The 20584-nt window shown below is 34.6% G+C and overlaps 1 protein-coding gene across 1 annotated transcript in view; it reads left to right on the top strand.

The window, feature by feature from the left end:
- The window catches only part of LOC149804757 (1-phosphatidylinositol 4,5-bisphosphate phosphodiesterase beta-4-like), a 342757-nt gene that overhangs the window by 15450 nt on the left and 306723 nt on the right, over window positions 1–20584 (top strand). Inside the window, exon 2 of the mRNA XM_089944026.1 lies at window positions 15844–15954. Within this exon, the coding sequence (XP_089800152.1) occupies window positions 15871–15954 (84 nt within the window). The 5' untranslated portion in view covers window positions 15844–15870. The remainder of the gene's footprint in view (window positions 1–15843; window positions 15955–20584) is intronic.

The following is a 20584-nucleotide window of genomic DNA, read 5'->3' as shown; positions in this document are numbered from 1 at the left end:
ATTGTCTTATGACAGAGATATGGCAGTGGACTGATAGTCACACAATGTAGTAAAGTTGCCCCCCAAAAATATCACTAACTTGAGGTGTTTGTTCATTACTCACCAGGAGGATTATCGGCAATCGAATAACAATCACACATTGGAATATAGTTGCTAAAAACATCACTAACATAATTGTTCAGTGCTAACCTAGAGGGATATCAGCAGTTGAACATGAGAAGTAATCAGAAATCCACGTGATGGTGATGGTCGTGAAGGTGATGGTCGGTATAAATAGGGAAAAAATTTAACTGTGGTGCTGACATGTTTAGTCTAGTATCTTGGTTTGATTTCTTTCAATAATACTCTCAATGAGTGCATATTATGTGCCATGTGTGCAGAACCTGCTCAATTTATGCACTATTTTACATCAAGGGGGAGCTCTGGCTGAGTTTATATGGTTATTGCCAGACAGAATATTGCAATTTTTGCATTGATGATATCCAGCCACAGAAAGTGGTCAGACTAGTTTGCTTTCAATTACATTCCTTTATTTTTGGTTTATTGAAAGCCATTAGTTATCTTGAAACATATGTTGGGGGTGAAGAACACAGTTGTCAGCTCTGTGGTGCAAGAGTAACCATCATTCATCTTCGGCTCATCAAGCTGATTTAGACTAGCTCTGTATAGTACGATATAATTAAAGAAATGAAGATTAATTGTAGATAGGACAGTAGAGCTTTAATTACTTTTTTTTGAAAGGGCCAGAGCATACAAAATGATGATTATAACCTTTGGTCTAAGCTGAACCAGCTGTGGCACTTTAGATGATGAATGTAATGCATACATGCCAAGTCTACCGAATTGTCTGGGAGTCTTTTGATTTTCGACCCCATCTTTTGATCTACCAATTTGCCGGCAAGATCTCCCGGAAATAAAAAAACTGCCAAGCATAGATATTTCCTGCTAAAACAACATTGAATACTCTGTTCATGATGACCATAATCAGTCAGTCAGGTTATTAAAATTGGAATGTTCTCTGCCTTTTCCGTCAATTTGAGAAATAAACCTCGGATGTAATTCGTCCCCATTGTGAATTATATTCTGAACCACTTTTGTTCACTTGGAGCAATATGGCAGTGGAAGGAGACACATTACAGTCGGAATATCATCGGCCTTTGCTATTGTACATTACGTAGTGCACTCCGCTGAAGGAGAATCACCAAACACATAAAAATTGATGTATATTCCTACAACTGCTTCCGGGGTTATGAGAAAAATAGTTGTTATGCTAATCTCCCTGATTTGGTTCCAGAAAACTTGGCATATATGTGTAATGTGACTAACAGAATGTCTAACCATAAATTGAAATTCTGATTTGTGTATTCTCTGTGGACATATAAAATCTGGAAATTGTCACCTTTTTGCCTGAAAAATGTTAAATTTGTTTAATGGATCAACACTTTTTAGTAGGCCCCAAATTAAAGATTGTTAGTCCCTTTGATTTCCAGGCCATGCTGGTTGGCTGCCATATTGTGTCCCCAGGCAAGACACTTTATTCTCATTGGACAACAAAAATGATCAAAGTCTCTTCAGCATGCAAAAGACACCTTTATAGGGCTCAGCCCAAACCAATCCAAGTGTTGCACAAAACACTGTAAAGTTGGCCACCCAAACCAAAAATGCAGATATGTCTTTGACACACACTAAAGAGAAAATGAGGAAACCATTGAAGTATGTAAGGGTCAGAATTAATTTAAATGATTTAGTTATTTGTTTGCAGACAGTTCTATTGGTTTTTAGCAATACAGTATAGATTTTATGTCATTAAGATAGAACATTATGTAAAAACTGATATTTTAAAAAATTTAGTTGCAGAACAATAGTTTTAAAACTTGACCACATTTGAAAAACATAAATACTTTGAAGCAGGTGTGATGTTTGGTTAAATAGTGTTGGACAGTTGCTAGTACTGCCATAGTGAAGTGTTTAACCCTAATCCTCAGGATTGTGATGATATTATTTAATATTGCTACATGATGAAAAATATTTATAATGCGACCGAACATACGATCTGGTCACGAGAAATCACAAACTTAAGATACACAGCTGGAGGAGATCTTAAATTTTGAATTTCATTTGTTCCCAGGTCCTGTAATTGATGTAAGAGGGTCCTTGATGGTAATGTTGTTTTTCTTGTATTTTAAAAGTAGAATCCTATGTGTGTACATCTGGTTCCCATGTCCAGCTAGATTCACGTTCATTTACACAGTTACAAGGTGTGTAAATACATAGTCAGCCACTCAGACTAGGTAAAGCATTTGCATCTTTAGATGTTGCAGTCTCAGCTGTTTCTATGTTATCACACGTATTATGTATTATTTTTGGGAATTTCATATATTCAGGGCCATTATTCACAAATTACTAGCTCAACTGGTCATAGACCATCAGAGCTTAAAGGATGGACAGTTGTCCATCTGCTTGAATGAAGATTCTCACCTGAATTGAAAAAAATTAATTTAAGGAATTGCTGATCATTAAGTCATTCCCACAGCTAAAGGTTGTTCAAATGATTAAAAAAAATGAAAGCTGCATGTGGCTTAGCTGTATTGGTAATTATCATGCAGTCAGTTGATAATTATACATTCCCCATACAAATGACCCCAATGTTCATTAACAATTATTCTTGCTTCAGTCATTCATACAAATGGATATCAATGTGTTAATTAGGTTAGTTGTATTGGATAATGGAAATGGAAATGTAAAGAGAAGCTTGAAGCCCTGGACTTGTTTAAGTCCAGTGTTAAACAAATGCTGAGGGATAAGATTGACTTTGCTAAGAGTAAACACGACAGTAGCTGGAAGCAGCTGAAAATCAATCAGTGTTTCAGAAAACAATAAAGTATTCTGATTCATGCAGAGTAATTCTATCAGTAAGTTATTTGTACAGACACCGCTTAATGACATTGGGATGTACTTGTGCATACATACTGTACTGTAACTGTGCCTCATCTTTCTTTTAATATATTTGCAAGTATTTTTTTGTATTTAATTCAGACACATTATGGTCTGTGACAAAATAACTAAATATTATACTTCATTGTGCATATTTTCGATGGCATTATTATGGATTCACTCTTACAGATGCAGTGAGATAGGTTGGTGAGTACACATATTGATATTTTAAGTCTATGTTATTGACATGTATATACATATACCAAAGCATGGTTCTCTGAATAAAATATTGAAATATGCAATTGGTGCCCCTGGTGGCAGAGTAGTCTAAGGTCACTGATCACTGCCATCTCATCTCTGTCCATGTGGGTTCGGGTCTCTGGCTTGGCCAATGTGGGTAGGAGAAAGCTGCCAGTTGCTTCCTATTAGTCTTTGGATTTTACTCAGGGGATTCTCCAAGTTATATTGGCCATCATGTATAGCCTAAAATGGTATTAAACCCAAACAGCAACATTAGATACCCAGTCTCTATGTTTTCATGATTTCTTGTTTAATTTACATTGATTTCAGATGGTAATGTGCCATTGTAGTATGGTATGTAGCTTTGTGCCCTGGATCCCCTCTTCCCCTGCAATGGTTCAGCAAATAATGATGCCCTATTTTTGGTGTTTGAATTAAATTGGTGATGATGAAAATATAAATCATGAAGATAGTCATAGCTTTCTTTGAGTCTTAGTTTGGTCAAATCATCTAAATGTCATAATAATGATAACTGCTGTTAAAGTATGTGTGATTTGTACTAGGGCACTGCAGTATTATAATAATAATAATTAATACAAATAATAATAATAATAATACTAATAATAAAGAGTTAGAGAAGGTAACTCAATTAGTTACAGAACTAATCTACCTTGAGGCCTTCTTTCTGTTATGTACAATATATATAAGTATATACAACATGATGTGAAGAATCTGGCTTGACACTAAATAATTAAGTGATTTTAAAAATCAAAGTATCAAGCCTGGAACATATCCACAGACATCTGTGAACACATAAACATATATAAATTATAAAATATCATACTGGATTGAAAAATTCAACTGTGAAAATGCTGCAGAATTACAGGAAAGCAGGTGGTATTTATTGTACTTGAACTGTTCAGTTGTCTAAAGATTTCATCCATTTAAGATATTGATTATGAAAAGAAGAAAGGCTAGGAGCCTGCCTGCCTTATGTCACTGGGAATGTTGTTCCATACCAGTGGACCAGTGTATTGAAAACTTTTTCAAAACAATTCCTTCTTTGGCCTTGGTATAATGTAAATTTTACTTCTTATGGACCTTAAATTTAGAGTACCATCAGCATCTCGTTGGTGAAAGATATTGCTTAGATAGACAGGAATGGCTTTTCTGGATACTTTATACTCAATTTGGCCTTTCTGAGAAATATTCTTTCATGTATTGTTAAAATCTTTATCTTATTCAATTCATCATGGAAATTGTCCATACAGTGATCTAGAATTAAATGGCAAGTCCTCTTTTGGAGTCTTAAAAGTGTTGTTATGTTTGAATTAGAGGTATTACTCCAAATTACATTACAATATCAGATATGGCTAAATATAACTTTTATAAAAGATGACCCTATACTGAAGAGGAATATATGTTTTGATTTTCCTCAGTAGCCAGAGATAAGAATTAACCTTTTTTGAAACATCTTTTATGTGAATAAACCAAGTAAGATTGTTATCTACACATACACCAAGAATTTTATCATGAGAGATCTTATTGAGGCTCACATTGGCAAATAGATCCTGGAGTTTGTCACTATCTAGCCTTGCTAGTTTTTGTTGCGTTGTAACTAGTAGATGCATTCTAAAAGAGTGCAGAAAAGTATGTAGACTTGTAAAATTTAATTGACAAAGTCTGTCTTCATTTATTGGGAAATAGACTTGCAGTGAAAATGACATGAATGTTAACTGATGGCAAGCCAAAAGAACCTCCCAAAAAGGTGAAAGTTCCAGTTGACTGGTGATGTACAAGTATCAGTAATGATAAAGCTTGTAGGAATGCATCTTGTCAACAGTTTTCATCCATAGTTTCAGGCTATTTAGGTACTGTACTCTACCAAGATTAGTTCATCTTTTTTATAGAGCTTGCATTTTATTCCACATTTTTACATAGTGCTATATCTTGAGTCATTTAACAATTTCCTACTTAATGTTTTTTTTTTTAATTAGTTTTTTTGATCTGCACATAGGCTGCTAGTACACTAGTACTTGCAGGGAAAAATACAACTTCGTTCTAAGTGATCATTCTTGGGATTGAAACTTAATTGTTCATGATATTATTGTTTTAGTTTTTTTTGGGAGGGGGCTAAATTAATTTGAATTTACATTTATAATGTTTAATCTTAACATTCTATTTACATAAAAACATTTTCCTTTTAGTGTGATATTATAAATGGCAAGGAATTCCATCCTGATATGTAATAAAATAATGACGATATACTTTTTCCTTTTTGTCCTTTGGAAAGTGAGGGCTTCAGAGATTGTATCAGGGACACAGAGATAGGCTGGGGACTCCTGAATTCCATGAGTGTAGAAAACAGGACTTCTCATCCTGAAACTTGGGTACTCTTTGCACAAATGAGGGTAAAGGGAAATACTTTCATAAATAACATAGTGTGTGTGCCAATGTAGGAACTAGGTGCATGAACAATTTCTTTCCCCTCTACAGTTTTACTGCATGTGGGAGTGTTGATTTGCATTCACAAGCTGACATACTGTATGTAAGTCACCATGGAGAGTGTTTAAACCTCCTCTTACTAAGTGCTGTCATTGTTTCATCAAAATTTGTAGGATATTTGTGTGTTTTTTAATGCAGATTAAAACTGATAAACTTCTAATTGCATCCTGTGCTTGAAGCTAAAGAAGTGCCATTTAATCCTGCCAAGGCATGTAATTGTAAATTTTTTACCTAAGGCAACCTGACTGTCCCAGTGGCTGAAGTGGTTGGAGTGTCTGCCCTGATGTGGAAGGTTGTGAGTTTGAACCCTAGCTGAGTCATACCAAAAACTTTTAAAAATGGTACTAGCAGCTGCTTCACTTGGCTCTCAGCATTAACAAGTTAGTGTTAAAACTGGTGGGCCTGGAGTCAGGATAATTTGACTGGGTGGCACACGATGCCACATGTTTGTGGCATAATGCCCCAGTGCTAGACATCATTATAATCTGCCACAGTTCTGACATTGTAGTAATATGACTCAAATTGTTAAAGCTATGTTACAACTAAAACACCCACAAACAGAAAATGCCTAAGGCAGCCAGTTTTGTTAGGTTGGTGCATACAAAGGTGAACAGACATTACTGGATAGGTATGTCCAACGTTGTTGCCTGAAATACTTGCTATGCATGGATGTTAACGAAAGCTGCCTTAAAGGGCCCCTGTATATAAAGATGCTGTCAGAAATTCCCAGTCCATTTTAATAAAACTGTAATCGATGTAATCCCGTAATACATGTAATCATGAGCCATGTTGCATTATGATAAATATCACAGTAATATGGCATGCATAATTAAACTGAAAAATTTAATATTGCATAAATCAGTAGGATAGACTGAACTCGATTTAAAAAGCACTTTTATTATTCACTTGTATTCCATGGCTACAAACACAAGCATTACTGAGAAGGAAAAAACTGATTTAGTTTATTGTTCATTTTACTACCTTCCTGTATCAGTAGTCTGTATCATGATGCGTTATTTTCACTGAAAAAATAATTTGATTATTTAATTCATTATATGGAACTACCTCTATCGAATATTGGGTTGCACTTTAAGTAAAGGACACATGTCCAGAGTGGACAGAGAACACTGATTTTTATCTATTCTCATATAGAGGATGTTTTATTTTATCATATAAGAAAATACTTTTTTTATGGCACAGCAAAATAAGTTTCTTATTTAGTGTTGAAGAAATTGGAGTAAAGTGCCTTGCCCAAGGACACAATATAATAGCTGACCCATTGTTAGTATTTGAACCTGCACCCTTACAGTTGTGTCTGGCACACTTACCACTGATCCACCGTGGCTGAGCTGGCCTTATTTGGTAGACTCTTTAATGTGCTGATGGCACATCAGGCCTATTCTGCATCCAAAGGCCGTGGGGAAAACTAACTTCGGATGTGGCAAGTTGCAGTTTCTAACTCCCAGCCAAGTCATTCCAAAGACTTTTAATAATAGTGCTAACAGCTGCCTCGCTAGGTGCTCAGCATGAAGAGGTTAGTGTTAGGACTGGTCGGCCTGGTGTCAGGATAATGTGACGGGGTGGGACATCATGCTACATGTCTGCTGCTTGATGCCCCAGTGCTAGACATGACTATAAGCTGCCACACTGCAGACATTGTAGCGATATGACTGAAAAATTGTTGGAGCTACTTTAAAATTCCAAGTCACACACTCTGAATTTAATATGCACTGGCAAATTGAGATTGGAAAATGTGTTGGGCATCAGTTTGAAAAATGAACCAAATTCACCAGTTCATCTATAAATACATTTCACATAAAGAACAAACTTGTTCAGTTTTAAAGATTGCCTTGTACAGAAGGCATCACTATATGTTGTACAATGACTTTAGATTTATCAAACTGGATGATAGGAATAGGAGTGGAAGTGTGATTACTTGGCAGATGATTGGAGCTGGTGTGGAAGAAGAATTGCTTGCTTTATTGATCGATGTTTCATCCAAGACAATTAGAGTAAAGACAACTGGAGTAAAGTGCCTTGGTGAGAGATGCCCTTTGATACAGTGACCTGCCAGCCTGGTCAGGACAGGATTTGAACCCTCACCCCAATGATTATGAGTTTGTCTTGCCAACCACTGAGTTTAAAAGTTTAAAATAACTTGCTTTAGATTTTCCAGTTTACAGATATACATGTATTTGAAAGCCGTCAGTTGGAGCATGATGTTGTCCACGTGTATATTCATGTCTTGAATTTTACATGAGTAAGGTGCCATGAAGTTTGCCACAGGTAGAGTCATACCGTAGTACTCATATTTCAAGTTCAGCATGCCAACTAAATAGACCCAGAACTGCCCTTGCATAATGTACCAGCTGTTCTAGGTATGTTTTTTGCAGTTGGACTTGACATATAAGCAAGTATATATGGTAAATGTAAGTTTCACAATTCTACTTTTATGTACAAGTAATAAATTTCTGTAGTTTTTGAGACAAATGCAAACAGGCCTTGATACACTCAAGAGACAAGAGATGTGATAAAGGTTTACTGTACTGAATGGCAGAAATGGTTTTAGGATTTGTATGCTATGATTCAACCAGGCTGCAGTGCTTGACTTTTGAATTTTATTTACTTGTGTAGCAATGAAAGACTTTAAACTGGTTTTATTGTCTTGAATGTAAATAAATAAATGTATATAACTGATTTATATACAGTATCATTGTGAGATAGGGTAGGACAGAGGTGGGCAAACTTTCCAGTGCAAGTGCCGCATACACAAATTCACACCTTGTTGGGGGCTGCATAGTTCATTAAGTAAAATAAATAATATTTGAAATAGCAAAAACAAAAGGTTTTTCTAAATAACATCTAATTAATTTTTAGTTGTTAATATGTTGTTAATATTTGAAAACTTAAACTTCAAAAGAAGCACATTTATTTGATAAACAGAATAACATAAACAGTGTCAGTGTGAATGATGACTTGTTCCTAGGCCACATGAAAACCCTTGGATGGCCGCATGAAAGTCCTTGGTGGGCTGCATGCGGTCCACCACTGCACCCCTCCTTCAGGAGCCTTCTTGACAACAAGATATATATATATATATATATATATATATATATATATATATATATATATATATATATATATATAATATACATACATATATATATGTATGTATATATATATATATATATATATATATATATATACATGTATATATATCGTGCAGGGTACAGTGTTAACATTATCAAACTAGTATAGGTTGCTTTTCTTTTCTTGCGTATGAGTGGTAACAAATCAGCTGTTTTATGTTTGAAAGAACTTACATAATGGAAGGGTTTCAATCCTTTTTATACCAGACCATGTAGGCTATGGTTCTGTTGTGGTTCTTTGGTGAGAGTGTTTTGCTCTCATTGTCTTGACTTACAGTCTTTTATGGGCTCGTGTGCTGTGAAACAACAGTTGTTGGTTGCTTTAAGAAAGAACATTTGCATATACAGTAGTGTTAACTGAGAATAAAGTGTGGGGGATAATAAATGTTTGCTACAGACTTTTAGTTAAATCTTTCTTTGCTGCAGATGATACAGTAGTTGGTAAGTTTTAACACTGGCTTAATTGGGCACATTCTGTGCTTATTGAAAAGTTTCTTTTCATAGCCAAAAAAAATCATAAACCAATCAATTTCACTTGCCGATATGAGTGTCTGATTTTACTAAGTTTGGGCACAAGTTGACGGTATATGATAAGTGGTCATTGATAGAAAATCTTAAGAAAAATAAATGAAATCTTCAGCGAAAACACTGCTGTATTTATTTTCAAGGTACTTTACTATACAGGGAGGAAAAATGTAGGCTCATTGTACAGAATGAATTATTCAGGTTAATGCTTGAGCTTGAGGAATTACAATCCCAGTACAGAAGGCCTGGTGACAAGGGAGGCATAAATGTTTACTTTTACAGCATTATATATTTCGGATAAGTTGGCATTGATTCTGACTAGTTTTCAGTATTTCTTTATCAACTAAGATAACCATGTTTTGAGCAGTGTATATAGTTTGTTTTTGCAGGCAACAAAATTGATGAAAAATGTAGTCTGACTTTATAATTTGAAGCATATAGTATTGGAAAAGTTAATATTTATTGCAGAAATGAATAAATCCTTGATGTGACTCCACAGCACTTGAGACATAACTTCACCAGGCTTAGACCTTTGTGGAGAAGAATTGTCCAGGAATAAATTGTCACCCTGATATCATGAATTAATAAATCACAAAAAGTATGAAAATTTTTCACATAGTGCGATTTAAAGGTAACCGTGATATTCAGCTTTCTTTATAGAATAACAACAGCAACAACACTAAAAAAATAAGACAATCACTTCTAGCCTTACTATTTATTTTTAGAATTTCTTGTGTTCTTCAACCACCTCTCCTTAATAAATTGTACCCGTTGGAGTTAAGTGACTGATTTTCTCTTCCTTTTTGAAAAGAAACAATGCTCACTTTCTACTATCAAGTTCTATAGAGCAGTCCTATCAAACACATTCAGCTTTTCTAAAAGCATGGCCATTGGCTAGAATTGCCACCCTGATAACATGTCTTGAGCCATAGATGCTGGTGTCTTGCTCACGTGTGTCCAAATGAAGATTCTTGGGTTCCATATCATCATTAAGTAAAAACCCCAGCAAACCTTTGGGTGAAGCTTCGTTGGAGAATCTTACCCTAAATTTAAGACCGTTCTCTTTCTTGAAGAGTAAGCTTTGTGTCCAGTCTGTTGAACAAGGTTGCTTGACATTCAGTGGTAATGATGAGTGGGTCTCTCATTTGCCAGCTAGCCAAAAACCAGCTATCTTTGGTGGCTCCACTTCCTACAGAAATCTCATCTCAGTTGTATCTATGCTGGGGATGATCAAGATATACTTTTGTGCAAAGCTAGGGCTTTAAGAACACCTTTCATTCTTAAAGGTCGGTCTAGTATAGTTTTTCTTATTTATTATCACCTTATCAAACTGGTCTTTTGCTAAATTTCATCTCCAATGCACAGAATAGGTATTGCTGACGTCATTGTCAAAAAAGAAAAACTGGCCGACTTTATTATAATTAAAACATCAGTTTTGGTTGTTTTAATTCAATTTTGGAGTTATTAATGTTTCATTTAATCATTTTGATGGATATAACAAGTTAATTTTGAGGGATTTTTGTTTAGTTGTGTATGGATATTTTATTTTTGCTTGTGCATATAAATACAGAAGCTTTCTTAGAAATTTAGCTATTTGTCAGGGAATGCTATACAAATTTCCTAAGTGGTTGATTCAGTGCAAATGCAGTGTAACTGATTCTTTTTTTAAAGATATTAGTAGACTGCATGTTAAAATTCTTTGTTCACCGTTTGAATTCACAGACTGTGATTTTCAGATGTATGCCAAAAGTTTAAAAGATTAGGTTATTGCATGAAAAGATATAAAATGTGTCATATTTTCTTATCATTGCCAAAGAGTATTTAATGCATTTGTCTCCCTTTCTTTTTGCCTTGCTGTTTAAATGAATTTGTTTCAATCAGTTCTTACAGTAGTGATGTTAGGATTAGGGTTATTTGCTTTTAATTAATGAAAGGTGTTTAAAATATATCTTCTATGTGAATTAATGCTTCACTATTAAGCTCGACTCTTTCATTCCTTCTATCAGTATTTAGTGGAGCTGGTATTGCTGAGGTAAAAGTACACTTGCAGTGTGTGTGATAACCGGTTAAAAGAGTGGAGCTTAGTCCTAATTTAAATTCAGGGACTATTATAGTGCGAGACAGTACAGTTATCCTAGGTGGAAACAATTTCCAGTATAGGTCAAGGACTATTCTAGAATGCAGGATTTACATTAATTTCTCAGAATTCACCCCCCCAAAAAAATCAGCCATTTGTGTGAGAGTTGAGCATTTTACTCGCAAGCCTTGACTTTAATTTCTTTATTAAATATGTTCCATACTAAGAAAAAAGTGAAGGACAGATTCCACCAGTTTTCAGTTCCAAATAGACCCTCATAGGGTTGCCTTATGTGTAACAAGACAAAAGGAATAATGATGACTTCCAGTAGGCTACCACTGTGCATTGATGGGAAATATGGCCAAAATAGCATATGCATCATGTGGAAAAATCATTTGGAAGCCTTTCACAATAGTGATAATGATTTGAATAATGTGTATGTTCTTTCAGCATTTGAGGCCCTTGCAGTTTGTATAGAACTAATCTTATTATCTGATATTCACTGTGCCATAGCTAAATAAAAATTGGGTAAATGTCCAGGATCAGATGTTTTATATGTAGAACATTTTAAATGTTCAGATACTGTAGTAGACTCCATGTCCTTTTGATGGTTTTATTTAATTGTTTGTTGTTTGTACATAAACTTTGTTCCAGATGATTTCACAAAAGGTTATAGTTATCCATCTATTGAAAAGTAACATTGGTGACCTAATGAACAAATTTATAGACCAGTAGCTCTTATGACAATTATTTAAAAAGATTGAATGTTTTATATTTTAACAAAGTGAATTAACAATCTCTGATAATCAGTTTAGTTTTAAAAAGCAACATTCAACAGACTTATTCCTCTATGCCTTTAAGGAAACTTTCAGTTGTTATGTAGAAAATGGCAGCGCTGTTTTTATAGATACTAGCAAGGCATTTGATAGTACATGTATCAATCATTGGACACTTTAAAAGTTGCTGGATTTCATGTTCTAGTTAACTGGTATGTCAGACAGTTGTTCTGTGTGCATTGGGAAAGTGTGGTATCCAGCTCCTTCCATATAACCAATGGGGTGAGGCAGGGAAGTGTTTTTCCCTTTTTGTTATTTAATATATACATAGATGAGTTAAATTGTAAACTGGGTCATTGTCACGTTGGATTACATTTGACACCAAATGTGTCAATTCTTAACAATTTTAGTTTTGTTGATGATTTTTCATTGATCTATTGCAGGTTGTAGGAAATTTGTGAATGATATCAGTTATAATGCAAAAAAATTGGTATGCATGATCTTTCAGTCAACGTTTTTCAAATTATCATCTCCTCCCCTTGTACATTATAACAGCCATGATCTTACATATGTCAACGATTATATGTATTTGGGTAATGCTTTACAGTCCAGTTGGTCAGATGATGAGACATTACAGATTTATGTGCATTTTTACAAACATCATACTTGCCAAGTCTCATTGTCTTTTGATTTTAGACTACATTTTTTGATCTGCCGATATACAAACAAAAACTCCTGGATTTCAGAAATCTGCCAAGTATAGGTATTTCTTGCGAAAGCTAAGATCTGCCAAGCATAGTTATTTCAGCTTAAACAGCATTCAACTATTGTGATCTGTCAGTCAAATTGTTATTGATCTAACAAGCAATCATATTGCAGCTCGTAACATGTGCTGATTCATTTATTATACAAACATAAGTTGTTTTACTCATCAGTATTTCATATTGAGTAATGTATTGTGTATAACAGGTTACAGGCAATCTGTGAAGTATGAACCGGTTCTTGATCTGTTTAGAAATATGATAATTTTGGTAACATGTTGAAATGTATGCTGAAGGATTCGATGGAAAATACACTGTTGGAAAAAGAGAAATATGTTTGCAAGTTCAACAGTGAATGGTTAGATGAACTTAAATGTATAAAACATGGTGAAAAGGGAGAAAGCTTTGTGTGCTGCACAACTCGTGACAAACCTTTTGAACATTTGTAGTGGGGGGAAAATGATGCAGCAAATGTGTGCCTAAAGTGACACAAACGAAAGCAACCTGGATGACATTTCACCAACACTGCTGAGCTGCTTCTTTGGGAGTGTGATTTCCTTCTATGCGGCAGTTACAGCAAAGATGACAGCTATGTTTCTATTGCATTACCAGACTCTGAAGGCCCTTGGTTATCTAAATCATGAGATTTCAGATCCTGAGCACTTTTTCAGCACATTGAGGAAGATTCAAACGGACCACCATGGGAATGTATATGGAAAAACTGTTGTTAATTGTATAATATAAATGCTAAGTGTGACTGTTTTGAACTGGGACCTTCAAATGATTTGTGTATTGCTGCGAAAAGAGCTTCTCATTAAGACTGAAAAAGCCAGCACATGTTGAACAAACGTTTGCTTGAGTGTTTGAGGTACCGGTTTGACATAATTTTTTTGAAGTTCAATGATTTATGAGAATCTTCTTAAATTATTTTTGTGAGATTAAGAAAGTAACATAAGAAAATTAATAAACATGAGTAACTATTATTCACTAATTAATTTCCTTAGTTTTGGTATGATATGCACTTTCACACTCAGATATTTGACAAAACTGATCATTTAAAGCTAGTCTCCCTGATTTGGACACCTTCTCCCGGAGTGTGAACACAGATCTCTCAGAAAAACTTTTCATGTATGGGTGCATGCATCATTTTCTTCAGCTTACTGACTTGGTTGGTTATAAGATGGTTTGGAACATAATATGGTCAGTTTTTATGGACCCTGACAATTGTATTATAGCATTGTCACACAAAATATTATTTCATGTGCTAGAAATAGGAAATGCTGTTCAGTTCATAGCGTATTACCTTTTTCATTGTCATTTTGTGAGACTGTTGGATCCTACATTCAATTTTCACCTTTTCATGTGAGAAGGCTTAATATGCATTTGACCCCAGCTAATGGTAGAGACCTAGAATAATGCAGACATGTAAAAAGATGAGGAAAAATTACTTCTGGCTGTAAAGTTAGTGACAGTTGGAGACAGTTATCCTTTATATAACATCATAATGCAAAGGTCATTTATGAGTCAGAGGCCAGGCAAGATTTAGAAAGATGATATTGAAAACCCTAAATGGTGGCTAAAGGTTGAAGCTGGTAATAACTCTTTACAGAGTTACTGTTAAGTAGGTCTGTGTACTGCTCCAAATAGCCATTATACTTTTCGTATAATTGCTATTTAATTTGCCTTAACTAAAAACATAAGATTTCATCTTCTGCTAACATAAATTGATTTTTGCTATCCATTTTTAAGATGGCCAAACTATTGGAGCTTTCGCGATCTAATATTTGAAATGTTTGCTGAGATTTTCAAGTAGTTTGCTGAATGGCTGCTGATGTTTCATATAGGAGTCCTGCATTAGCACATGATGAAGATAATTGTAATGTGACTGATAAGGTTGGTGATTACATAGATAATAGCAGTAATCATTGTATTGATGGGTTGTGATGAAGTACATGCACTATGTCTATTCATTTTATGCTAAGAGCAACAATTCCTAGTCATATTGGTGGATGCAGTGTACTATAGACATGTTTACTTTCATCCTACTAACACTTTTAATGCATCATTCTGAAATTACACCAAAAAATATATGAAAACAAGTCTGACTTTCAATATACTGTAAGTAATTACTCAAATAGCTGAGCCAGGTAATTAATTGCATGGAAGATTAAAAGGAAATGGATATATAGAGAAGATATTTGCTTGAAACAAGTGAATAATGAATATATATCATCAAGTGGGTGAAAAACACGGTATTTTCATTATTATCTGTTCAAACATAATGGCTAGCAAAAGGTACTGCATAACAGATTGAAACAGCTGATTTCTTTCTGGATGCAATGTGATGTCAGCAGTATACTGTTCATGTTCTGCTGTGTTTTGTGATTATTCACACATAAAATATCAACAGTTGCATAACCCTCCTTCTCAATTCAAAGTAAATTAGCTATAAGAAAAAATAATTCATGCCGTTTTGGATTTAAACTCTAGTTTTATTTCATGGGAGGCAGCCATATTTACCATTCAGCCATGTAAGCATCTAAGAATAACTTTTATTTCATGCTTTTCTTCTTGTTGACTTGGATGCAAAATTATTTATCATGATTCATGTCCTAGCATAAATAAGATAATTTGTTGTTGAGATATGTGGGAAGTGAAACAATAAAATAATCAGCAGTGGATACTACTTGAACTGATTGCATTTGGAAGGTTTTAGAATTTGCTCTGCCTGTTCATTTTGTAATTCTTGATAGATAATGGAACTCTTTATCTCATCTCAGTCTTAAAGTTTTCTAAAAGAAGATTTGCAGGATACATTCTGCTAGATTGGTCTATGAATTTGGATGTTTTATTCCATTGTACCTGGTCTGTTTCAGATGCCATAAGTTCAGCAGAGTTGACTGATGGCCAAGACATATGATTTCCAGTGGAGAATCTTAGTTCCAGAACTTCTTCAGAAAGGAGCAATATTTGACCGGTGGGATGAGGTATGTACTGAAAAGTGTAATGTATTTACTTTTACAGTAAAGCCTGTCTTGAGAGACCACTGCTGTGAAAGACCACTTGTCATGAGACCAGGTTCTCCTCGCACAGATTTATTGGTTATATGGTGTTATGACCTGTCACTTGTCTTCAGAGACCATTAAGGTTTGGCTGAATGGGTGGTCTTTCAATATATGTTCTGCTGTATAAACATATATACATAATAATATATAAGAATTTAACAAACTTGGTATTGTACTCATAGGATTGGAACTAATTGCATATCTTGAAATTTGATAGGGTATTTTGTGAAAACTGCAAAACAAATTAAAGCTACCATCTTGAGTGTTAGCCACCAACATGTGTCATACAGCTTCATGACCAAGACTAACTATGGGTATGTTCAATTATTGACTCTGGGTGTTCTCTCAAGGATCAATTACTCTGATTTCAAACATGCATGTAAAATCTGGAACTTGAACTGTTTATATTGATGAAAATGCACAATCGTACTGCATGGACTCTGCTTACAGCAGGAACAATATGCTGGCAACTTTCATATTTAAAATTAAAATGTTTTGTATAATTTGAATCCATTAAAAAATTTCTTTATGCAGTTTCTTATATTGTAGGACTATGGACCCAAGTGTTATAATGTTAGCCTTTGTCCCCTTTCACCCAATTTCTTTATTCATTTAAGCCAAATAATAAAGTATGTGTGGTTCTGGTTACCCGACTGACCCTATTTTTTCCTTCTGACCTTACTTTTCATTTTTTTTAAAATGGAGAAAAAAATTCGGGAGAAAAAAAAATTTAACAAAAGGTATGTAACTATGATTGAAGTTAAATCCAGGATGCAAATCATACATATTTTCTAGTTTATGCTGCATTTAAATCAGTTGAGACCCCAAAAAAGTTTATCAGACATACCTACTGTAATTTCTTTTTCAGTGTAACCAGAAGCACATATATTTTTTATTTGGCCTTATCTATAGTTTTAATTTCATTTGTAATGAGCTGATGTGCATGTTGTGTAGCCTCACTGTTCTTGGTAGATTTTGAGTTTCCCAGGGGTCTGCATAAGAGATTTTGCTCTTTTTGAGATTTAAATTGTTTTTGTTTCTGGTCACCCTTAGTCTTTCAGGAATTGAAATGGTTTTAGTTTGTGGTCATCCTGCTGTTCAACTGGAAGTCATAAAAGCTGAGATGATTCGTTTGGAATATTTGATAATTCAGCTTGTGAAATATCATCTGCTTCAGAAACTATGTCAGCGGTTCATGGGTCATCGTGTTTAGTGCCTGTATGTATGAAATTTATCAGATATGACAGATTTAGTGAAAATTTGGAGTATTCTGCATTTTTGGACACAACAGTTGCCTGCAAAATACTGGCAACACAAGAGACCATTACCTAGCAGACATATTTTTTCCCACATTTATATAAAATCTAGTCAAAAAATAATGATTTTTTCCTAGAAAAAATTACAAAAATTGCTATTTGATTTTGTCAAAATCAGCTTATTGTTTTCAGAAGAAAAAACTCACCATCTTTTAAATTTTGTTTTGAAGACATGCAGCACGTGTGCCTTCTTTTTCAGTGTTTTCAGTTGCTCTGCATTTGACTCTATGGTATGAGGTAGTTTTCTATACATTTTATACAGAACAGCTCATCCTGATCACATGGTTATTTTCTGACCAATGGAAATCTTTGCTACATTTACCAATAAATACAATTGCAGTTATAATGTGATAAATTTGGCTTGACTGTAAAGAATAGAGTTACAGTGAAAATCTAAGTCATAAACCCAGAACAATAAGCATGTGCATCAGTAAGCAAATAATATATAAAATGTGATACTGGACTGAAAAATTTATCTGTGAAAGAGATGTATAAGCAGAAAAAAGCAGAAGTATTTGTATTACTTGAACTGTTGGACTGTCCTAAGCTTTCATCCATTTGTCTGTGGATGCTTCTTGTGAATGTGTTGGTGAACAGTGCTGTTTGCTCCCACATCTAGAAAAAATACCCAGTGAGTTCATGTCAACCTAAGAGGGAGAACAACAGCTGTTTTGTACAAAAACAAGGAAAATTTTTATGGAGCCTTTGTTGAGCAGATGGTGAGACATAGCTATCATTTTCCAGTGATATTGATGTGAATATTATAAAGTTCTGTGTTGAAGTTTTGTGTTATAGTTTTTGCTAGTCAGTGACAATTAACATACATCATAGCAAAGTTTATTCAATTACTGTTCTGCAGAATGTGCATATACATAGCACAAGTGGCAAGACAAGTGTGTTCAAAGATCCATAGTTTAGACAAGTCATGTGGAACTTTCTCCACCTCACAGGTATGCTAAGCAATTTTTAAAGTCACGCCCTATGATGTAAATCAGTGGATTAAATCAGATCGTGGTTTGGATCCAGTCAGCGGGCTTTAGGTTGCATATACTTGGTTTAGACAGTATATCTTTTATGTGAATGGTGATCAAAGAGAGATTCAAAATACTTGGTGCAGGAGTTGGTGTTGCCTTAACTAAATGGTTTTAAGATGATCCAAAGTGAAAAGTTACCAATATTTACTGAGATGGGTGATTGGTTTGTTGTAGAGTCTGAATGGGGTTGGTAGAAAACCTTCTGACTTTGTGATGATAAGATCCAAGGTCAAGGTCAGTATAATACAAACAATGGCATTTGATTCTGGAAAATAAACATTAATTACAGGCCACATACATACCTGTACCAGAAAGTGTGGATGGCTTGGAAATATTATGGCAAAGAAGCAGGCTATAAAAATTGGGGTTGTTAGCTCAGAGGTCAAGGTTACATGATAACTTGTGTTTTACATAGTTTGTTTAAGCAGCCTTCAGAAATAATTTGTTTTTTGGGGCAAAATGAAAAGTTAGGTTAAAGTGCAAGTCACTGTGAACAAAAATAAAGTTTATTTCCACATGATAAGTTGTGTTCACTTGTATCAGCAATAGCTTTCATCAGTTGATTGTGTTTGGAAGAATGAAGTAAGCTGTTGATATAGAGATCAGGATGTCAGAGGGCAAGCTCACAGGCAGTCACAGTTTTAACATGATGCGAATAGTGCATAGATGCAGTACTGTTCAACACAATACTATGCATTTAATTTATTGTTCACGTTAGTCTTGTCTCATTCAAGTCTGTGTCTGTGATGTGGCTCTGCATCTATTGTGAATTTGGATAGTATAATTATCAGAAGTTGCACTTTTCAGCCTCTTCTAAAACTTACACTCACTTAAATTTGAATAGGAAGGGTGTAATTTCACAAGAATGAGTTTTTAAAAATTTTTTTTTATCATGAAGGCTTTTAGTTCTACATGCTGACTGATTGACTGACTGACTCTTGCACTGTGGTTGACACTAGCTTATAAATGATCTTAGTGGACATAAGAAAAGCATTCCCTAAGGGGGCAGGGGCCAATTTTTATGTACAAATTTAATGCCGCAATCAGCGACCTGGTATAAAAAATTAAATACATGTCAGGTCAAAAGGGTCCATATTTTTAAATACCTATATTAAAACAAAGCATAAGAATATTATCCACTTGACCAGAGAAGTCATGGCAGTTCATAGGAGAAGAAGTTTATGCACCCCAGCCCCAAATTTCTATCTGTAATTTTTATGTCCGAAGGTCATTTTTGACACCATGTGGTGCTCAGTGCAACCACAAGCCCTTTTCTTAGATGACAAATCTGCAAAACAGTGTGTACTAAACAGGCTGATGTAATTGAAAATAGTTGTCATCTAAGCCGTTTTTGAGATATTCTACTAGCCCCAAACCCATGTGTTTACTACTATGGGAGGCTAGCTCTTCTTCCTAGCTGACTATTGGTATTTTACTATCAACATACTGCAGAGTAACTATGGAAGGTTTACATGCCTGACATCAGTTTCAAGAACAACACAAGCCCAAAACACCTAGTTCACAGATATATCCATATCTTTAAATGGTAAACAATAATAGCTGAAAAAGTCACACCATAGCCTTAAGTTAAGAATATTGCATGGGGCCAATTTACGAAACTGGACCCAGCCACCTAAAGACCTTTTCCAGATTTTGTGTTGAGTTAAACATACGTGCAGACAGTTAACTGCAGACATTTATCTGTCTCAAGCATACAATGAAAATGCATAAAACCTAAACTCTAAACCAAAATATAGCCGTATATCTACTCTCAAATGACACTCCTTGGTAAGATTTAATATTTATTAGAATTACCCAAAATGTTAAATTTAGTAGGAAATTATTTGTAACATGTTTCCTTATCAAGTAAGTAATTCTAAATTGCAATGTAACTAACCTTTGTTTTAAACACTTTATACCAGCTAAAATAGTTACAAATTTCACAACAAATGATTCCAAACTAAATGCTCAGCAGTGAAGGGAAATTTTTCAACTTCCCACTAATTATGGCTTCTTTGTTTCACTGGCCTGACAGCCTGAATGTAACATCCCCTACTGGGACAAGAGTGGTTACATATAACACCATATTTAACAAGAAACACGTGTAATTGACAATTAAACAGTAAATACAGATCCACCCAGTCAAGAAGAGTAATTAAGCTTATCAAGAGATTTTTAAAAAATTATTTACAAATGTATCTT

The sequence above is a fragment of the Sinohyriopsis cumingii genome, chromosome 2, assembly GCF_028554795.1.
Source record: "Sinohyriopsis cumingii isolate HCF-2022 chromosome 2, ASM2855479v2, whole genome shotgun sequence".
Taxonomy (NCBI): Eukaryota; Metazoa; Mollusca; class Bivalvia; order Unionida; family Unionidae; genus Sinohyriopsis; species Sinohyriopsis cumingii.
Note: the sequence above shows the minus strand (reverse complement) of the source record. Positions and strands in the feature narration are given on the sequence as shown.